Source organism: Trachypithecus francoisi, unplaced genomic scaffold (assembly GCF_009764315.1).
Source record: "Trachypithecus francoisi isolate TF-2019V2 unplaced genomic scaffold, Tfra_2.0 Lachesis_group12, whole genome shotgun sequence".
NCBI lineage: Eukaryota > Metazoa > Chordata > Mammalia > Primates > Cercopithecidae > Trachypithecus > Trachypithecus francoisi.
In genome coordinates, this window is record NW_022681457.1 from 61594227 (window position 1) to 61612575 (window position 18349).

The 18349-nt window shown below is 44.0% G+C and overlaps 1 protein-coding gene across 5 annotated transcripts in view; it reads left to right on the forward strand.

Annotated features, from left to right (window-relative positions):
- The first annotated feature begins 384 nt into the window (after positions 1-384).
- DPY19L3 (dpy-19 like C-mannosyltransferase 3) overlaps positions 385-18349 on the forward strand; it is an 81955-nt gene continuing 63990 nt past the window's right edge. For 2 of the 5 annotated variants that reach the window (XR_004440710.1, XM_033225590.1), the window contains exons 1-3: positions 971-1108; positions 3049-3188; positions 6066-6199. Coding sequence is in view for 4 of the 5 variants with exons in the window: in XM_033225590.1 (XP_033081481.1) it covers positions 3086-3188; positions 6066-6199 (237 nt within the window). In the remaining variant the exon portion in view is untranslated. Of the gene's footprint in view, positions 744-952; positions 1109-1932; positions 2242-3048; positions 3189-6065; positions 6200-18349 lie in introns of those variants that run through there. The other 3 variants (XM_033225591.1, XM_033225592.1, XM_033225593.1) reach the window with 3 other exon arrangements.

Here is an 18349-nt window from a genome sequence, read left to right on the forward strand (position 1 = left end):
GCAATGGGGCACTGGGGCTTTGCCAAGGCTTGGAAGCGGCGCGCCAGGCCAGGCAATGCGGGAAGCGGGGCAGGCCCGAGTGGCCCTACTGCTGGCGTCCCTACCGATCCCTGCGCATCCGCCACAGAGCAGGGGACGGCAGGAAGGAGGGGAAGTCCCGTAAATCATGCCCTCAGGGGCTCCCGGGCCCGCACCCTTCTCAAGCCCCGGGGGCCATCGCTGAGTCGCTGCTCCGGGCCGTGCGGCTCGAGGCGACCCTTCCTCGGAGCCGCCGGGCCCTCCTCTCCCAAGCCGAATCTCTAGCTGTGGCCTGAGGTGACCGACGCCTGCGTGCGCAAACACAAGATTCGCACCCCACTCCCCACAACAGCCGCTCCGCGGCGGCGCTCAGAGTCTCCGGAACAGAACGGACTCAAGGCAGGCCAGGCAAGCGGAAGTGTGCCGCTTCCTTCCGGCCAGGGCCGCACGAGACGGGGCGGGGATCCGCGGAAGGAGGCGGGGACTCGTGTTGACGAACAGCTCCTGGGGCCTATGGGTGCGGCCGCAGCCGCCCGGCCTCTCCGGCGCGCCCCCTCCCCGGGGCTGTCGACGCCCCCCAGCCCCTCATTTCCACAAAGCTCCGCGGCGGCTCTGCCCTCCTTGTCCCCGCGGCGCGGCGGCCCGTGGCGCTGCCCCGTTCCCGCCTAGTCCAGTCGGCCTCCTTCCCCTCCCGGAGCCGCGCGTGAGGACCGCTGAGACCGCAGGTCTGTGGCGGCGCGCGGGGACGCGCGGGGGAGGGTCCCCCGAGAGGGCGGGCGGCCGCCGGCGGAACACGGCTACAGCCTCGAGCCCCTCGGGCCGCCCCGCCCCGCCGCGTGGCGCATTCGGGGGGCGCGGCCGCGGCGTCGGGGCGTCGGGAGGGGCGGAGCGCGGAAGTGTCAGCCGGGACGAGGGCCGGGCTGGACTCGGGAGGGACCAAGTTTGCGGAGCGGCTTCTGCGCGACGGCGGTGCGGCGAGGCAGGGCCAGGGCTGCGACCCCCAGGGCCGCTTGCCGGAACTTCCCGGCTGCCCCTGTCCTGGGAGACCTACTTGATGGGGACGCCAGGTGTGCAGGGGCGTGGCGCGTAGGTAAGCGGACCCGGTGCCTGCCTCACCCAGGGGATGCTCACTAGAGCGCTAGGCTTTTTAATTTTTTTTTTTTTTAGAGACGGGGGTCTCGCTCTCTGGCCCAGGCTGGAGTGCAGTGGCGCGATCACGGCTCACTGCAACATCGAATTTCTGGGCTCAAGCGATTCTCCCACCTCAGCCTCAGGAATAGCTGGGACCACAAGCATGCACCACCGCACCCGCCTAATTATTTTATTTTATTTATTTTTATTTTTATTTTTATTTTTTATTTATTGTATAGATAGGGTCTCGCTCTGTTGCCCAGGCTGGTCTCAAACTTTTGGTCAGAAGTGATCCTCCTGCCTCAACCTCCCAAAGCGCTGGAATTACATGAGCCGCCTCGCTCGGCCAGCACTAGTCGTCCTTATTAATAAAGAATCGAGTCTGGTCCCTTTTCAGTCGCTTACCATGGCATTCCTTTTGATCTGATGGAGGAACTTTTTGTTTCATAGTTCATGGGACTATTGCAGTGCCTGACACATAATTGGTACTTAAATATGTGTTGGTTTTCTGCCTTCCCATATTAGAATATATGAATTGTTTTAAAAAGTCCTTTCTCACTTAGGGAGGACTCTAGGATGAGGTCACATGGGGGATAAGCCCATCTTTGGCTGTAGGACTTTGTTAAACACGCTCTCTGTTCCAGGTTCTCCATTTCCAGTGCTTGAAAGCGCAGTACTTAAATCTGGCTTCCTGCTTTTTTTTTTTTTTGGTATGAATGAATACATGATTGTATAATGTTAGTTGGTTTGTTCTGTGGAGCAAGTTACCCTTAGGAATTAATAAACTGTGGAAACAATCATGTCAGGCTACTAGTCACATTTGAGAAATAATTAGTAAGAAGCTGTTCATTATTCAGAGGAGTGAAGCAAGATGTTCCGGAGGACTGGAACCCGCTTACTCACTGCCACCACTCCCCCGCCTCCCACTTACTGCTGCCAAACCAGGCTCCTGCTCCCCGTGGTTACTCCCACCGACGCTCCCTGGGATAGCAGCTGCCCTGATTGGCACACCCCCGCAGTCATCACCACTGAGGCATATTCCTGAAGCTGCCAGTGTGAATTGTTTTATAGAACACTGGTGTTAAAATTCAGGTACCTGAGACAAAACAATATTTTAGTTCTTCAAAATCCGGTTGTCAACACATTTACTATGGAGTATCTCCCACGTGGCCACTTCTGTGGGAGGTACTGAAGACCTACTACCGCCTATGGAAGTAGAAAATAATATACAACTGTGTAATTACGTGACGCATTGCATGGTAACTGCTATGGCTCAGGGAGGGAGAAGATCAGCTGGAACTGGAATGTCCCAAGATGTTCTGGAAGAACAGTGGCTTGTGTGTGTTGCTCACCTGTATTCCTGACTCCTGGCAGGGCCTGCTGTAGAGCACATGCTTCATGAATAAATATGATTGAATCAAATAAATATTTATGTTTTGAGTGTAGCTTTGAAAGCCAGCAACGATTTAGATGGCAAGATCAAGGGCAGGCTGGGCACAATGGCTCATGCATGTAATCCTAGCACTTTGGGAGGCCAAGGCGCGGAGGATCGCATGATTCCAGGAGTTCACTACCAGCCTGGGCAAGATAGGAAGACCCCATCTTTACAAAAAATAATTAGCCAGGTGTGGTAGCACATTCCTGTAGCCCAGATACTCAGGAGGCTGAGGTGGGAGGATCACCTGAGCCTGGGGAAGTAGAGACGACAGTGAGCCATGATGATGCCACTGTACTCCAGCCTGGGTGACAGTGAGACCCTCTCTTAGGGGGAAGAAAAAAAGATGGGAGGGCATGCGAATTGAGGGAAAATGGCATTAGTAAAGTCATTTCAGCATGGATGAGCACGGGGTGTGTTGGGGAGAAGGTACTGACGTTGATGGCCTGTGTATTTCTGTGTAGGAGTGATTGGGAGAACAATGCATGAAAGTCTGACATCATGATATCCATTCGGCAAAGAAGAGAAATAAGAGCCACAGAAGTTTCTGAAGACTTTACAGCCCAAGAAGAAAATGTGAAGTTGGAAAATAAATTGCCATCTGGTAGGTGACTTAAACTAAAGCAGCGGTTTGGGTTGCTTTTATTTCTGCATGTTAAAGTGTCACTCTCCAATAGGATAAAAATTTGTTGGGACCTGACAATTAAAACTTGCTCTAATACCCTGATGTTCTAATTGCAATTTGATTAGATTGATTTTACAGTTATGATTTGACAAAAGATGAAAGAACTTTGATTAGAAGCATTCGTGAGCTGTCTGTTCATTAACTTATGGTTCTTCCAGTCTCATCCTTTGACTCTCTGGAGTAATGGTCCCCCATCCACACCCCAGAGTTTAGTCTATCTCTAATTTTTGTAGTCGTGTATACTGTTCACACCAGGCAGCCTTACCTTGGGTGAGTTTCTCATTTCATTAAAATAGTTAACGGTGGATCAACATTTTTTAAATTCCTCGTAATTTAGTCAAATACCTGAAGTTTTCTTTTGCTTTTTTTTTTTTTTCTTTTATTGATGGGAAAAGTAATCAGAACTTGGTCAGTTGTTTGTATAATGGTAAAGCTTGCTAAGTGATGCATCAAATAGCATTAATTTCTGTCTTCCTGAGTAGGTCTTATAACTAAAGCATGGTCAGGATTTTAAAAGTTAACATGAAAATCTTCGTACCCATTAACCATTTTGGATATCTGACAGAATTTACATTATTTACAGCCATGTTAATTCTTACCAGCCAGGCTAGTAAAGCAATTCAGGGAAACAGTTTAACAAAAGTGATCTGTAATGGGAGGTCATGCCACCTGGCTCAGCCATGAGCAAGTAATCAATGCATTTTGGATAATAGTACTTTCTGAACACCTTAAACACTGCAAAGAAAGAAAAATACACTCCCATCCTGAAACTAACACCGATGACACTGTCTTGCTGTCTAAATGTCATATTCTGCATATGTATACCCATAAGCATTCATATACAGTTTTGCAAAATTGGGATCCACGTGCTGTTTTGTAGCTTGCTATTTTTCTCTTATTATGTTATGAACATGTCATAAGCCAGTTAACGTATTTTTGAAATATCCATGTAAAGTATTTTTATAGCTGCCACTGTAGAAGTGAAAGGTTTCCTTACCATTTGCTAATACAGACAGAACCGTGATCAGTTTCCTTGTGGCCATATGTTTGTTTAAAACTTTATTTCCTTGGGGCATGTCTTAGTCCATTTCTGTTGCCATGAAGGAATACTTGAGGCTGGGTGATTTATAAAGAAAAGAGATTTATTTGCCTCAGCGTTCTGCAGACTGTACGGGAAGCATGGCACCAGCATTGGCCTCTAGTGAGACCTCAGGAAGCTTCCAGTCATGGTGGAAGGCCTAGGGGAGCCAGTGTGTAGAGATCACATGACCAGAGCAGAAGTAATTTCCAGGGAATACAGGGTGTCAGGCTCTTTTTTAACCAACCAGCTCCCCTAGGACTAACAGAATGAGAACTCAGTACTGCTAGAATCTCACCAAGCCGTTTTACAGGGATCTGGTTCCATCACCACACCACCTCCCATTAGGCCCCACCTCCAACATTGGGAATTATATTTCATCATGAGATTTGGAGGGCCAAATAGTCAAACCATAGCAGGGTACATGCCTAGATTTGGAATTACTGGCCAAATGGGATGCTCATTTTGGTGACTTTTACTCACTGCTGCCATATTGCATTCCAGAGAGGCACCAATTTATTCTTCTAGCAGCAGTGTTTGAAGATGTCTTTTTTTTATACCCTTACCAAGACAGAGTATTCGCATTTTGAAAGCTGTCAAATTGGCCAAGATTTTTAGAAGTATAACTCACACTTTTGATTTGCATTTCTTTAACATTAATGAATTTGAACATCTTCAGTCTGTTATTATTGGCCACTTTTTTCTATTGTACATTGCCTGTTCATGTCCTTTGTCTTTTTCCTACTGCAGTATTCATCTTGACAGGACAATAAATTGTCCTGAAATAAAATAAATTGTCCTGAAAGTATTCATCTTATATTAAGGGTATTTAAGCTTTCTTATATGTGCTATCCATATTTTTCCTAGTTTATATGTCCTTTAACTTGAGGTATGTTGGATTATTTATTCTCTGGGTTTTTTCCCGCCAGAGCATTCCTGCAAAACCTGTGGGTTTTAAAAAAAAGTTTTAGGTAATCGGCCAGGCGCAGTGGCTCATGCCTATAATCCCAGCACTTTGGGAGCCCGAGGCGGGTGGATCACTTGAGGTCAGAAGTTCAAGACCAGCCTGGCCAACATGGTGAAACCCTGTATCTACTAAAAATACAAAAATTAGCCAGGCATAGTGGTGTGTGCCTGTAGTCCCAGCTACTCAGGAGACTGAGGTGGGAGAATTGCTTGAACCTAGGAGGCAGAGGTTGTAGTGAACCGAGAATGCGCCACTGCATTCCATCTTGGGCAACAGAGCAAGATCCTGTCTCAAAAAAAAAAAAAATTTTTTTTTAAGGTAATTAAGTTTTAAAAATAGCTTTTAAAGAATAAACCACCAGTTGTACCTAGATCATCTAAAAGATCAATTGCATCCTAGGCATGTAACACATTTAGTCATCCGTTTAACAGACTTCATAGTTAAATTATGGTTGTTAAAGTGTGCCAGACAGAGGTCCTCAGTATTAAAGATGAATAAGATAATATATTTGTCTTCAAGAAGCTCACATTGTAGTTGGCAGAATGGACACATGAACAGTTGGATATGGGGTAAAAGTTGTAATAGAATAAAAACAGGTCTGTGAAATCAGAAAGGATTCTCTGTTGGAGACAGGAAAAGCTTTCCCAGTGACAGGCAGCTAGACTTAGCTTACTTGGTAATCTGAAGTAGAACTATTACATTCTAATTTTTTTGCTAACTTAGTTATTTATCTGTTCCATTTTTCCAAAAGGTTGTACCAGTAGAAGATTATGGAAGATTTTGTCATTGACAATTGGTGGAACCATTGCCCTTTGCATTGGACTTCTTACGTCTGTTTACCTTGCCACGTTACATGAAAATGATTTATGGTTTTCAAATATTAAGGTATGGAGTTTCTTTGACCATTGTATGATTCACTCAATAGGGTCTCCAGTAGTAAGCCATGTGGATGAATGACCAAGGCAACACAGTTTTGCCATAAAGAATCCAATCTCTAGAAAGGTTGAACTATAGAGTGAAAAGACTTTTGTGTTTATTATTTTAAAATAACATATCAGAATCTTTTTAAAAATATTTATTTATTTATTTATTTTTGAGATGGAGTCTCACTCTGTCACCCAGGCTGGAGTGCAGTGACATAATCTTGGCTCACTGCAACCTCTGCCTCCCAGGTTCAGGTGATTCTTCTGGCTTATCCTCCCGAGTAGCTGGGACTATAGGTGCGCGTCACCACACCCAGCTAATTTTTGTATTTTTACTAGAGACGGGGTTTCACCATGTTGGCCAGGCTGGTCTTGAACTCCTGACCTTGTGATCCACCTGCCTCTGCTTCCCAATGTGCTGGGATTACAGGCATGAGCCACTGCAGCCAGCCAGATTCTTTATTTTTAATTTTTTGAGATAGGTTATTGCTTTGTCACCCAGGCTAGAATGCAGTGGTGCAAACATGGCTCACTGCAGCCTCAGCCTCCTGGGCTCAAGCGGGTATCCTGCCATTGCTTCCTGTGTCGCTGGGACCACAGGCATGTACCACCTTGCCAAGCTAATTTTTTGATTTTTTTGTAGAGACAGGGTCTCACTTTGTTGCCCATGCTGGTCTCAAATTCCTGGGCTCAAGTGATCCTACTGCCTCGGTATTCCAAAATATGAGAATGAGCCACAGCACCCAGCCCAGGATTTTTCTAATCAAATGAGTTTTTTTTCTTTTTCATTAAATTATTCCATTTATTTAGCAGTTATTCTAAATTAGTATTTTTCAAGTTATAGATTGTGAAATTAGTGCAGTAGGTCATGAGTAACATTTTTCTTAATGAAATCAAAAAGAAGAGAATACTATCACATCTAGTAGAGTTGAGGATTGTTTTGTGAAACTTTTAATTGTATATATATATGTATACACAAACTGGGTCACAGTATACAAGGTACTTCTCTTTTTTTTTCTTGTTGGCTACACAGGAAAAAAACCAACCAACAAACAAAAAACCGAAAAAGAAATAAAAAAGCCACTGCTTTAAATCATGGGATCTGAATGTGGCGCCACAGAGGGTCCTCAGCATGTTCATGCCTATCTAATACTCTGTGCAAGTGGTTTTGCAGGGCATAGGGCGATGGGGAACCCATGATATTTCCAGGGAAAGGAGCAGTAATTTTAATCAGATTTGCAAGAGGGTCAGCCAAGCATCACGCCTGTAATATCAGCACTTTGGGAGGTCAAGGTGGGTAGATCACTTGAAGTCAGGAGTTCAAGACCAGCTTGGCCAACATGGTGAAACCCCATCTCTACTAAAAACACAAAAATTAGCCAGGCATGATAACATGCACCTGTAATCTTAGCTACTCGGGAGGCTGAGGCACAAGAATCACTTGAACTCGGGAGGAAGAGGTTGCGGTGAGCCGAGATCATACCACTGCACTCCAGCCTGGGCAACAGAGTGAGACTCTGTCTCAAAAAAAAAAAAAAAAAAAGTTGGGAGGGTGGTCTGTGACTCTTTAAACACGTTTCCTTGTTTTCTTTCTCTCTTTTTCAACATTTCTAGAACTTCTCTTGGCATTGTTTTCAGAACTCGTATATAACTTACATGTGGAAATTTACATCCAAATATACCTTATTTTTAAATCTGTCACGCTCTTTTAACATAAACCGTGGTGTCTAATGACTAGTTGCTTGTAAAGGTAAACAAACACCGTCAAAGCCAAAGATGTATATCTGTAAGAAAGTTCAAAAGAAGTGACTGATGTAGGATCTAAAGACATTTTCCAAAGAAAGTTTTCCAAAACATTTTGAGCTTTGGTTCTCTTACTGGAATGAGCTTCCAAAGGAGATTGCTTTGATGAGAAATCTAGTTTGTAAGAATAACTTCTAGTGTGTTTATTTTTAAACCTGCTGTGTTGCTTTATGGGAACAGTATATATATATATCTTTATGCAAATTATCATAGTACCAAAGAAGAATAATTCTTATCCTTCAGTGACAGTAGGTAGTTCTTCTTGTCAGAAGAAATTTACCCGTTTATCTATCTTTTTTTTGGGAGGAGCTGGGGTGGACAGGGTCTTTCTTTGTCACCCAGGCTGGAGTGCAGTGGCGCAATCACAGCTCGCTGCAGCCCCAACCTGCTAGGCTGAAGCATTACTCTCACCTTAGCCTCCGAAGTAACTGGTGCACGTCACTATTCCCAGCTAATTATTTAATTTTTTGTAGAGATGGGCCTACTGTGTTGCCCAGACTGTTCTCAAACTCCTGGACTCAAGCAATCCTCCTGCACTGGCCTCCCAAAGTGTTGGGATTACAGGTGTGAGCCGCTATGCCCTGCCTATCTTTTTAAAATGGAATGCTGGCAGGGCATGGTGGATCACTTGAGGTCAGGAGTTTGAGACCAGCCTGGCCAACATGGTGAAACCGCGTCTCTACTAAAAATACAAAAGAAATTAGCCAGGTATGGTGGCGCATGCCTGTATTTCCAGCTACTCAGGAGGCTGAGGCAGGAGAATTGCTTGAACCCAAGAGGCAGAGGTTGCAGTGAACTGAGATCGTGCCACTGCACTCCAGCCTGGGTGACAGAGCGAGACTTCGTCTCAAAAAAAAAGTGATTACCTCGAATTAAACCATGTAGTGCTTATATATTAACATAAGTATTTTGAAAAAGACTGAAATATCCCTGTGTGAGCAGATAGCCCAAATTAAATGCTAACAACAGTGTAGCAAGGAGACATGTTGAAAGACATCATATAACTTAATCATAAACTATTAAGTGTAGCTCTTTAATGTAAAACTTGTAACTAGCCTTGCTGGTTTCCTTAAATAAATATATCCCATCATCAAGAAACTTGAACACCCTTCGTTTTTCTCTCTTTACTTTCACTGAGTTAAGAAAGTTCTAGTTTCACCTAGTATTTACTGAGCTCCTGTTCCGTGGGTAACATTGAGTTAAACACTGAATTTGCCAGCAGATTTTCCAGTATAGTAAATGAATTGAGTAAGTATATATTAAGCACCTACAGTATGCCAGCAGGCACTGTGCTTAGTGGTAGCAGTATCACTGAATAAGACAAGGCCATGCCCCCAAGGAACTTACACTCTTGAGAGGGAAACAGGTGAGTATCCAGCCAATTACAGGACGTCCAAACTCAGTGCTAGGATGGGGTGAGATAGCACTGTGGAAGCACATAGGAGGGGGAGCCTAACCTCATTTTGGAAGATCAGGGAGGCTTTTCTAGAGGAAATGATGGTTAAATAAACCTGAAGGATGAGTAAGAGTTAACCAGGCAAGCCGGGGAGGAAAGATGAGTGTCCTAGAAGAGGGACAAGTGCAGGAAATTGAAGAGGCAAGAGAGCCTGGTATGTGAACCATTGGCAGTAGTTCAGGCACTACTCTCCACCTGGCTAGAGAGTAGAAGGGGAGAAGGGATGTACTGGGAATGGTAAACAGAGGCCAGATAATAAAGGGTCTGTCTTCTCTGTCTCAAAGATAGAACTCTCTCTGAATGTATTATAGTAGTGAGCCATATTTTTAGTGAGGCAGCGATGTCATTGTACTGGTGTTTCAGAAAGTTGCCTCAGGCTATGATGTGGAAAATGGATTTGGGGAGAGCAAAACTAAAGTCAGGAAACCGCTAAGATAATCCAGTTCAGTGGATTCAGTAATATTTATCACATTCAGATATTCAGTAAGTGAATATCTTCTGTGTGCCGGACACTTTTCTAGGCCTTGGGAATAAAACATTGAATAGGACATAGAACTTAATTAGGATGAAAAGGGGAAAAATCAGAAGGAAAATGAAAATGAATCCTGTGGTGAAAGTCATACGGGATGATGAGATAGTCACTAGAAGGCTACTTGGAATAGGGAAGTAAAGCAGACCACTTTGAGGACATGTAAATCAAAACCTACATGATATTATAGAAGGAACCAGCCAAGCTAAGCTCTGCGAGAATGTTCTAGGCAGAAGAAACAGCAAGCCAAAAGTCTGTAAGGTAGGAATGAACTTGGCAAATCCAGGATCAGAGAGAAGGTGCATGTGGCCAGAATTGTATGAGCGATGAGGAGAAGGTACAAGAGAGGAGAAGAACAGATCACGTAGGGCTTCGAGGCTGCAGAAGAGTTGCAGAGACATGAACAGAAGTCAGAGCTTTTTAGGAAGTGGACTTGGAGGGATGTCTTGATTCACTGTGTAGAAGTTCGTTGAGAGGAAACAGTTGAGAGGCTGTCGGTCCAAGCTGCCTGGTCTGCTTAGCAGCGGGGTGGATGGATGGACATGCCATTTACTGTGACAGCACCAGGAGGAGCAGAGCTGGAGGGTCTGAGTTCTGACACCAGCTACCCACCATTAGGCCAGACTTCACAGGATGAGGGCACAGCTCTCTACAAAAATGCCTTCGTTTCACACACCAGTGCAAGTTTGGGTCCCCCCCACCAGGCAGCCCTCACTTCTGACCAGCTGGCTACAAATTCTGAGGTTCCCACCACCCGCTCAGCTTCAACAGTTCACTAAAACAACTCAGAATTCAGGAAAGTGCTGTATTATGGCTACAGATTTTTTATAGCAAAAGATTACAAATCAGAACCAGCCAAAGGGAGTGACACATGCAGCCAAGTCTTCGAGGGTCCCTTTGGAAGCTTTCATGATCTTTTCCCCGTGGAGTCAGGCCCATTACCCTCCTGGCACATCAGTGTGTTACACCATGTGGAGCCAACCAAAGAAGCTCCCCTGAGTTCCGGTGTCTAGTTTTTATTGAGGTTTCGTTATGTGGGCACGATTGATTGAATTATTGCCCACAAGGCTGGACTCAATCTCCAGCCCTTTTCTGCTCCTTTGAGGTTGGGCTGCTAGCACATGGCTCAAAGCCCTGACTCTCAGGCCACATGGTTAAGTGTTCTGGCATGGCCAACCCCAATCCTGAGTCATCTCCTTAACACAAATTAGGAGCTCACCCTGTCACCTGCTAGCACAGGCTCTCAGATGAGGTCTGAAGAACCTACCATGAATAACAAAGACACTCTCATCACTTAAAGTTCTAAGGATTTAGAGCGTATCTTCCAGGAACTGGGGACAAACAGCAGCCAGATTCTTTATTCCTAGAGCGTAGAGTTTTAATATGGTTTGGCTGTGTCCCCACCCAAATCTCATCTTTAATTGTAGTTCCCATAATTCCCACATGTCGTGGGAGGGACCCAGTGGGAGGTAATTGAATCATGGGGGCGGGCCTTTCCTGTGCTGCTCTCATGATTGTGAATAAGTCTCATGAGATCTGTTGGTTTTATTTATTTATTTTAATTTTTTTTTTTTAAGACAGAGTCTCGCTCTGTCGTGCAGACTGGAGTGCAGTGGCACAATCTTGGATCACTGCAACCTCCACCTCCTGGGTTTAAGCAATCGATTCTCCTGCCTCAGCCTCCTGAGTAGCTGAGATTATAGGTGCGTGCTACCACGCCTAACTAATTTTTGTATTTTTAGTAGAGATGGGTTTCACCATGTTGGTCAGGCTGATCTTGAACTCCTGACCTTGTGATCTGCCCACTTTGGCCTCCCAAAGGGCTGGAATTACAGGTGTGAGCCACCACGCCTGGCCAGGTCTGCCTGCCACCATGTAAGACTTGACTTTGCTCCTCATTCACTTTCTTCCATGATTGTGAGACCTCTCCAGCCACATGGAACTGTGACTCCAGTAAACCTCTCTCCTTTGTAAATTACCCAGTCTCGGTTATGTCTTTATTAGCAGGGTGAGGAATGGACTAATACAAGGTTACCTCCCCGTAACCAGGAACAGAGGCCAGCCAATTTTTTTCTTGCACAGGAGGCAAGGCAGGGAACAACGAGCTGAGGTTTGACTATGTTGTGAGGCACTTTTAAAGCAGTCCACACAGAAATATGGAGTAAAGGGAGCTAGACTTACGGGGCTGAAGGCAGGAGTTCCGTCTGTGTTGGAAATGGGCATTTTCATATTACCATCTTGTAGATGTGTGGGTGAGATTGTTTCAGGAGTGTGTAAAATGAGAAAGGAAAGAGAACCTGGGCCAGTTTCTGTCTGTGCCTCAGATACCATCTGGGAAGCTATAAAACAGGCACTTTTCCCCACCCACCCACCTTGTCCTCTGCAACTTACAATTGAGCTCAGAGTCTTACTCAGTTTTTTTCCTCTTTGTTGAAGCAGTAGTCCATAGCACACATTTTGGTTTGTTTCCTATATCACAAGAAGAATCCTCCAATGTTAGAACCATTTCTCAAACCTGTTAATACCTCTGCGTAGGCATTTGGTTTAGTGTTTTGTTCAGATTCTCTAGATCAGCATTGTCCAATAGGACTATAATGAAGGAAATGTTCAGTCTATGCACTGTCTAGTACAGTGGGCACATGTGGCTACTGAACACTTGAAATGGGGTAGTACAACTCAGGAACTCAATTTTTTTAAATCTGATTTAATTTTTAAATATGTACATATTTTCTGTCAGTAAACAATTAGAAATTATAAATATCACTGAACAAAGACCTTATTGGCCAAAGAAAAGCTCATTTTTAGAGTGTATATTCCGGTATAAATCTCCTCTAATTTATACCATTTCGATATTGGGGAATTACTTGAGAAGAGTAAATCTGTTTTCCTTTCGTGTTCTTACCTCATCAAAATTAGGTAGTGTTTAATGAAAATACTTTGATGTTATTTTTGAATATTTTGAAGTAGTTGTAATTATTCAGAGAGTAAAACTGTTGCTTATATAATAGACAAGTCATACATTGAATTTATGCATTCAAAATGATTTTTAAATGTTTGTTGTATTGTTTATATGTGAAAAGTGGGAACCCTGAGATAGCAACTGGAAAGTTAAAGGAAAAGATACTAGTTTTACATGGTCTTTGAAAATATATATCTAGTATCCTTTCTCAGCATATTTTTGAAATTTTAAGTTATTTTTCTGTTGTCTTAATGCTGGGAAATTGAAAGTATTCAAGATTTTTTAAAATACCATTTATTGAATGTCTGTTACATGCTTGGAACTATTTGGGGGCATTTTAATACATGCTGTATTTATTTGTACCTATTTTTTGAGACAGGTTCTCACTCTGTCACTCAGGTTGGAGTGCAGTGGCACAATCAAGGTCACTGCAACCTTGAACTCCTGGGCTCAAGCAATCTCCACCCACCTCAGCCTCCCAAGTGGCACCGGCTAATTTTTTCATTTTTTGTAGAGACAGTCTCACTTTGTTGCCCAGGCTGTTCTTGAACTCTTGGCCTCAAGCAAGCCTCCCACCTGGGCCTCCCAAAGTGCTGGGATTACAGGCATGAACCACAATGCCCGACCTACATATTTGTGTAATCTACCTGTCTTTAGAGCCCAAACACTAACTCTAAATTGTCCTTTCAATGCAACCTGCTTTCTTACTGCCCTTTATTGTAAACAAAAAGTAAACCACCCCCCACCTTTTTTTTTTTTTTTTTTTTTTTGAGACAGAGTCTTGCTCTGTCACCCAGGCTGGAGTGCAGTGGCGTGATTTTGGCTCACTGCAAGCTCCGCCTCCTGGGTTCAAGCGGTTCTCCTGCCTCAGCCTCCCAAGTAGCTGGGATTACAGGTAGGCGCCACCATGACTGGCTAATTTTTGTATTTTTAGTGGAGACGGGGTTTCACCATGTTGGCCAGGATGGTCTCGATCTCTTGACCTTGTGATCCACCCACCTCAGTCTCCCAAAGTGCTGGAATTACAGGCATGAGCCACCACGCCCAGCTAGTGAAAACCTGTTTTCTTACTTGGTGTTCTGCCCTTATGGTGCCTGGCACATCATCACTGCTAAGTAGCTTCCAGTATTCTGCAGTAGAGTCAGCTGCTGGGGCTGAGGGGTATGGGGTAGGCAGAGGAAAAGGGGAGGCACTAGCTGCTGTGAAGGATCTGGATGGGAACTAGAACCAAAGGATATGACTTCCGGAGCTTGCCTTCAAGGATACAATATGGTTAGTCCTGGCAGTTACAGGAGCCAGTGGATGCATTTTAAGTGATTTTTATTTAGTAGTATTGTTTTTTGTTGTTGTTGTTGTTGAGATGGAGTCTCACTCTATCACCCAGGCTGGAGTACAGTAGTGTAGTCTTGACTCACTGCAACCTTCGCCTCCCGAGTTCAAGTGATTCTCCTGCCTCAGCCTCCTGAGTAGAGTAGCTGGGATTACAGGTGCGTACCACCACGCCCAGCTAATTTTTGTGTTTTTTAGGAGAGATGAAGTTTTGCCATGTTGGTCAGGCTGGTCTCGAACTCCTGACCTCAGGTGTTCCGCCCATCTCGGCCTCCCAAAGTGCTGGGATTATAAGCGTGAGCCACCACGCTTTGCCATGTATTTGATAGATCTGTATAGCCTTCCTTTTTATTTTTTGAGTGTGTATTTTTTTTTAATTATTGAAACTATGTTGTAACAATAATGAAAAATTTTAAATGAAAAAATTACTTAATATTCATTACCCTTAAAAAAACGCAGTTTTCATTTTTCCCTTCTATTCTTCCTCCTAAGTGCCTAAATATTTTACTTATTTATGACCCGAGTATAGCTAGTTTTTATAATCTGCCTTATCTGCTGTTACATCATATGCTTTTTCCATATATACATTTTCACAAAACTTTTATAATTACGTAAGTAGTTATGGTTTTATAATTTAATATTTTTGAAGTTTTTATACTCTTGATTATTCCACTATTTCCATGCTCCCAACTTTGGATAGTTAGATTGTTTATAATACTACAGTTAAATTCCTAACATGGCTTACTTATTCTCACTTTAAAGTGGCAATGTAGTGGTTATCAGTTCCTTCTTTCTTGGAATTCCCTCAGACCAATTAAGGAATGTGAAAAATAGATAATCAAGTTCCAACTTTGATCAAGGGGGCTGCCAAATCCAGTGGCACTCAGAAAGATACTGAGAGAAGAGTCTGCGGCCAGGCACAGTAGCTCATGCCTGTAATCCCAGCACTTTGGGAGGCCGAGGCGGGCACATCAGTTGAGCCCAGGAGTTCAAGACCAGCCTGGCCAACATGGCAAAACCCCGTCTCTGCTAAAAATACAAAAATTAGCCAGGCGTGGTGGTGCACTCCTATAATCCCAGCTGAAGCAGGAGAATCGCTTGAACCCAGGCGGGAAAGGTTGCAGTGAACCAAGATTGCGCCACTGCTCTGCAGCCTGGGTGACAAAGCGAGACTTCATCTCAAAAAAAAAAAAAAGAGGAGTCTGCAAGCTGCAGGGATCAGATAAAGTGAGTAAAGCGTCGTCCTCCAAAGTTAGTGGCATCTCCTAAGGGGTAAAACCAACAGCGCCTTGAGTAGGACCATGGGATGAGTGTGCAGGCTGTAGTGGCAGCAACTCTCTTGGATTCACTCTGCTATGAAGAACAGCATGCTACGCAGGCCGAAAGGAGTGATCACAGAGACAAGCCATATTTGTAAGAGATGGGATTTAAGAGGACAGTAATGAAGGGAGGCAACCTGCATTTTGAAGATCCCCAAAGCTATCAAGTTCTGTTGACTAAAATGAGGAAAATACTGAATAACTCACCCTTGTAAACCACCCTATATAATGAAAAATCTTGCTGACCTGAGCTTTGTGCCCAGCCTCGCCCCCACATGAACTTCCTGCAAGTAGCTTGTGTAGTAAGAACTTGCCACATTCAGACATAACTAATAAGGAACTGGGACAAGATTGTCCAGTGATACTGCAACAGAAAAGGGAAGAGAACAACAAGTAGACATCATTGATGAAGAACAGTCCCCAAAAGAATTTTACAGTGGAGATGTGGAGGTTGTAACCACACATGTCACGTTAAAAGATAATCATTTGCCACTGTGGAAGATGCATACAAAGGAGAAACGTAAGAAGCTGTGTACCTTCTTCAAGGGGGAACAGGAAGAGAACAAAAGGAAGTGAAACATGAACTAGCAGACTTTAGACAAGAAATAGAATTGGCCAGGTGCGGTGGCTCAAGCCTGTAATCCCAGCACTTTGGGAGGCCGAGACGGGCGGATCACAAGGTCAGGAGATCGAGACCATCCTAGCTAACACAGTGAAACCCCATCTCTACTAAAAAAAAACAAAAATGCAAAAAACTAGCTGGGCGAGGTGGCAGGCACCTGTAGTCCCAGCTACTTGGGAGGCTGAGGCATGAGAATGGCATAAACCTGGGAGGCGGAGCTTGCAGTGAGCTGAGATCTGGCCACTGCACTCCAGCCTGGGCGACAGAGCGAGACTCCATCTCAACAAAAAAAAAAAAGAAATAGAATTACAAGGTAGAATCATTGTAGAAATTATGACCATCTCAGATGCACCATACAGGAGACCAGAATCTGCAGAATGTACAGAAAGAGCAATGTTGGACAGGACTGAGAGAGGTCAACAAAATGAAAGGAAGATTGAATAAAGTGACAGTATGAGAAAGCAAGTGACAATTGAGGAGGACAAAGAGCAGCAAGCATGCATCATTTGTGTCCCAAAAAAAGAGAACCAGAACAATAAATCAGGAAAACAAAACAAACAAAACAAAAAACACGTGTTTAAAGATGTAATTCAAGGAAACTTTCCAAAAATAAAAGGAAATTTGAATCTACTAATTGAAGGGGGCAGAGCAGGTTCCAGGATAAATTGGCCTAGAAAAATCATTAGCAGAATAGAGTTCTCTGAAGTTGCTGGACTTAAATATATAAAGAAACCTTTGGACATTCGAGACAAAAAGATCAGGTTACCAATAAGGAGAAACAAAGGTCAACCTGGCATTCAGGTTCTCCACAGTAACGTCTAATCGTCAGAGACCATGAATGATGCCTAGAAAATACTCAAGTAAGAGAAAATGATTTACACATTTTAACCTAGTCATTCCATTGCATATAAAGACAGCATAAAACCTTTTTTTTTTCCCTAGAAACAATATATTTTTAAGAATACCTGAAAAAATTGGAAGAGGAAAAACTTGATCCATCCATGAGATACATGGAAAAACAATGACAGAAAGATGCCTAGTGGGGCTCAAATTTATTTAACTATAGGACTAAAACTAAAAATTAGTGATAGAACAAAATGTATATGATACAGATATTGTCATATTAGGTGCAAGAGTAATGCAGGTCTTGTCATTAATATTTATTTATTTATTTATGAGACAGAGCTTGCTCTGTCACCCAGACTGGAATGAAGTAGCATGATCTCCGCTCACCGCAACCTCCACCTTCTGGGTTCAAGCAATTGTGCCTCAGCCTCTCTGGTAGTTGGGATTACAGACGTGCACCACCATGCCCAGCTAATTTTTTTTGGGGGGGGGATTTTTAGTAGAGACAGAATTTTGCCATGTTGCCCAGGCTGGTCTCGAACTCCTGAGCTCAGGCAGTCCACCCACCTCTGCCTCCCAAAGTTAGGATTACAGACATGAGCCACCATGCCCGGCCGCCATTACTTTTAAATGGCAAAAACCACAATCACTTTTGCACCAACCTAGTACATAAGAATCCCAACATAAGTAATAATGTTATAATACATTATAGTATAATAATAACATAACAATGTAATATGTATAACACAAGATAAAAGAGGAAGGAGAAGAGAGGGTAAAAGATGGTGGAGGCTGACTGGGCACACTGGCTCACGCCTGTCATCCCAGCACTTTGGGAGGCCAAGGATCGCTTAAGTTCAGTAGTTCAAGACAAGCCTGGGCAATATGGTGAAACCCCATCTCTGAAAAACTAAAATTGCCAGGCATGGTGGCACATGCCTGTAGTTTCATCTACGCGGGAGACTGAGGTATAGGAGGATTACTTGAGCTTAGGAGGCAGAGGTTGTCATTAGCTAAGATTGTGCCGTTGTGCTCCAGCCTGTTTGACAGAATGAGACCCTGTCTCAAAAAAGAAAGGATGGGGGAAGCCAGCCGGCAGAGTGGCTCACAGCTGTCATCTCAGCACTCTGGAGGGCAGAAGGTGGGAGGATTGCTTGAGCCCAGAAGTTCAAGACCAGCCTGGGTGACATAGTGAGATCCCATCTCTACAAAAAATTTTTTAAAAATTAGCTGGGTGTGGTGGTGTGCA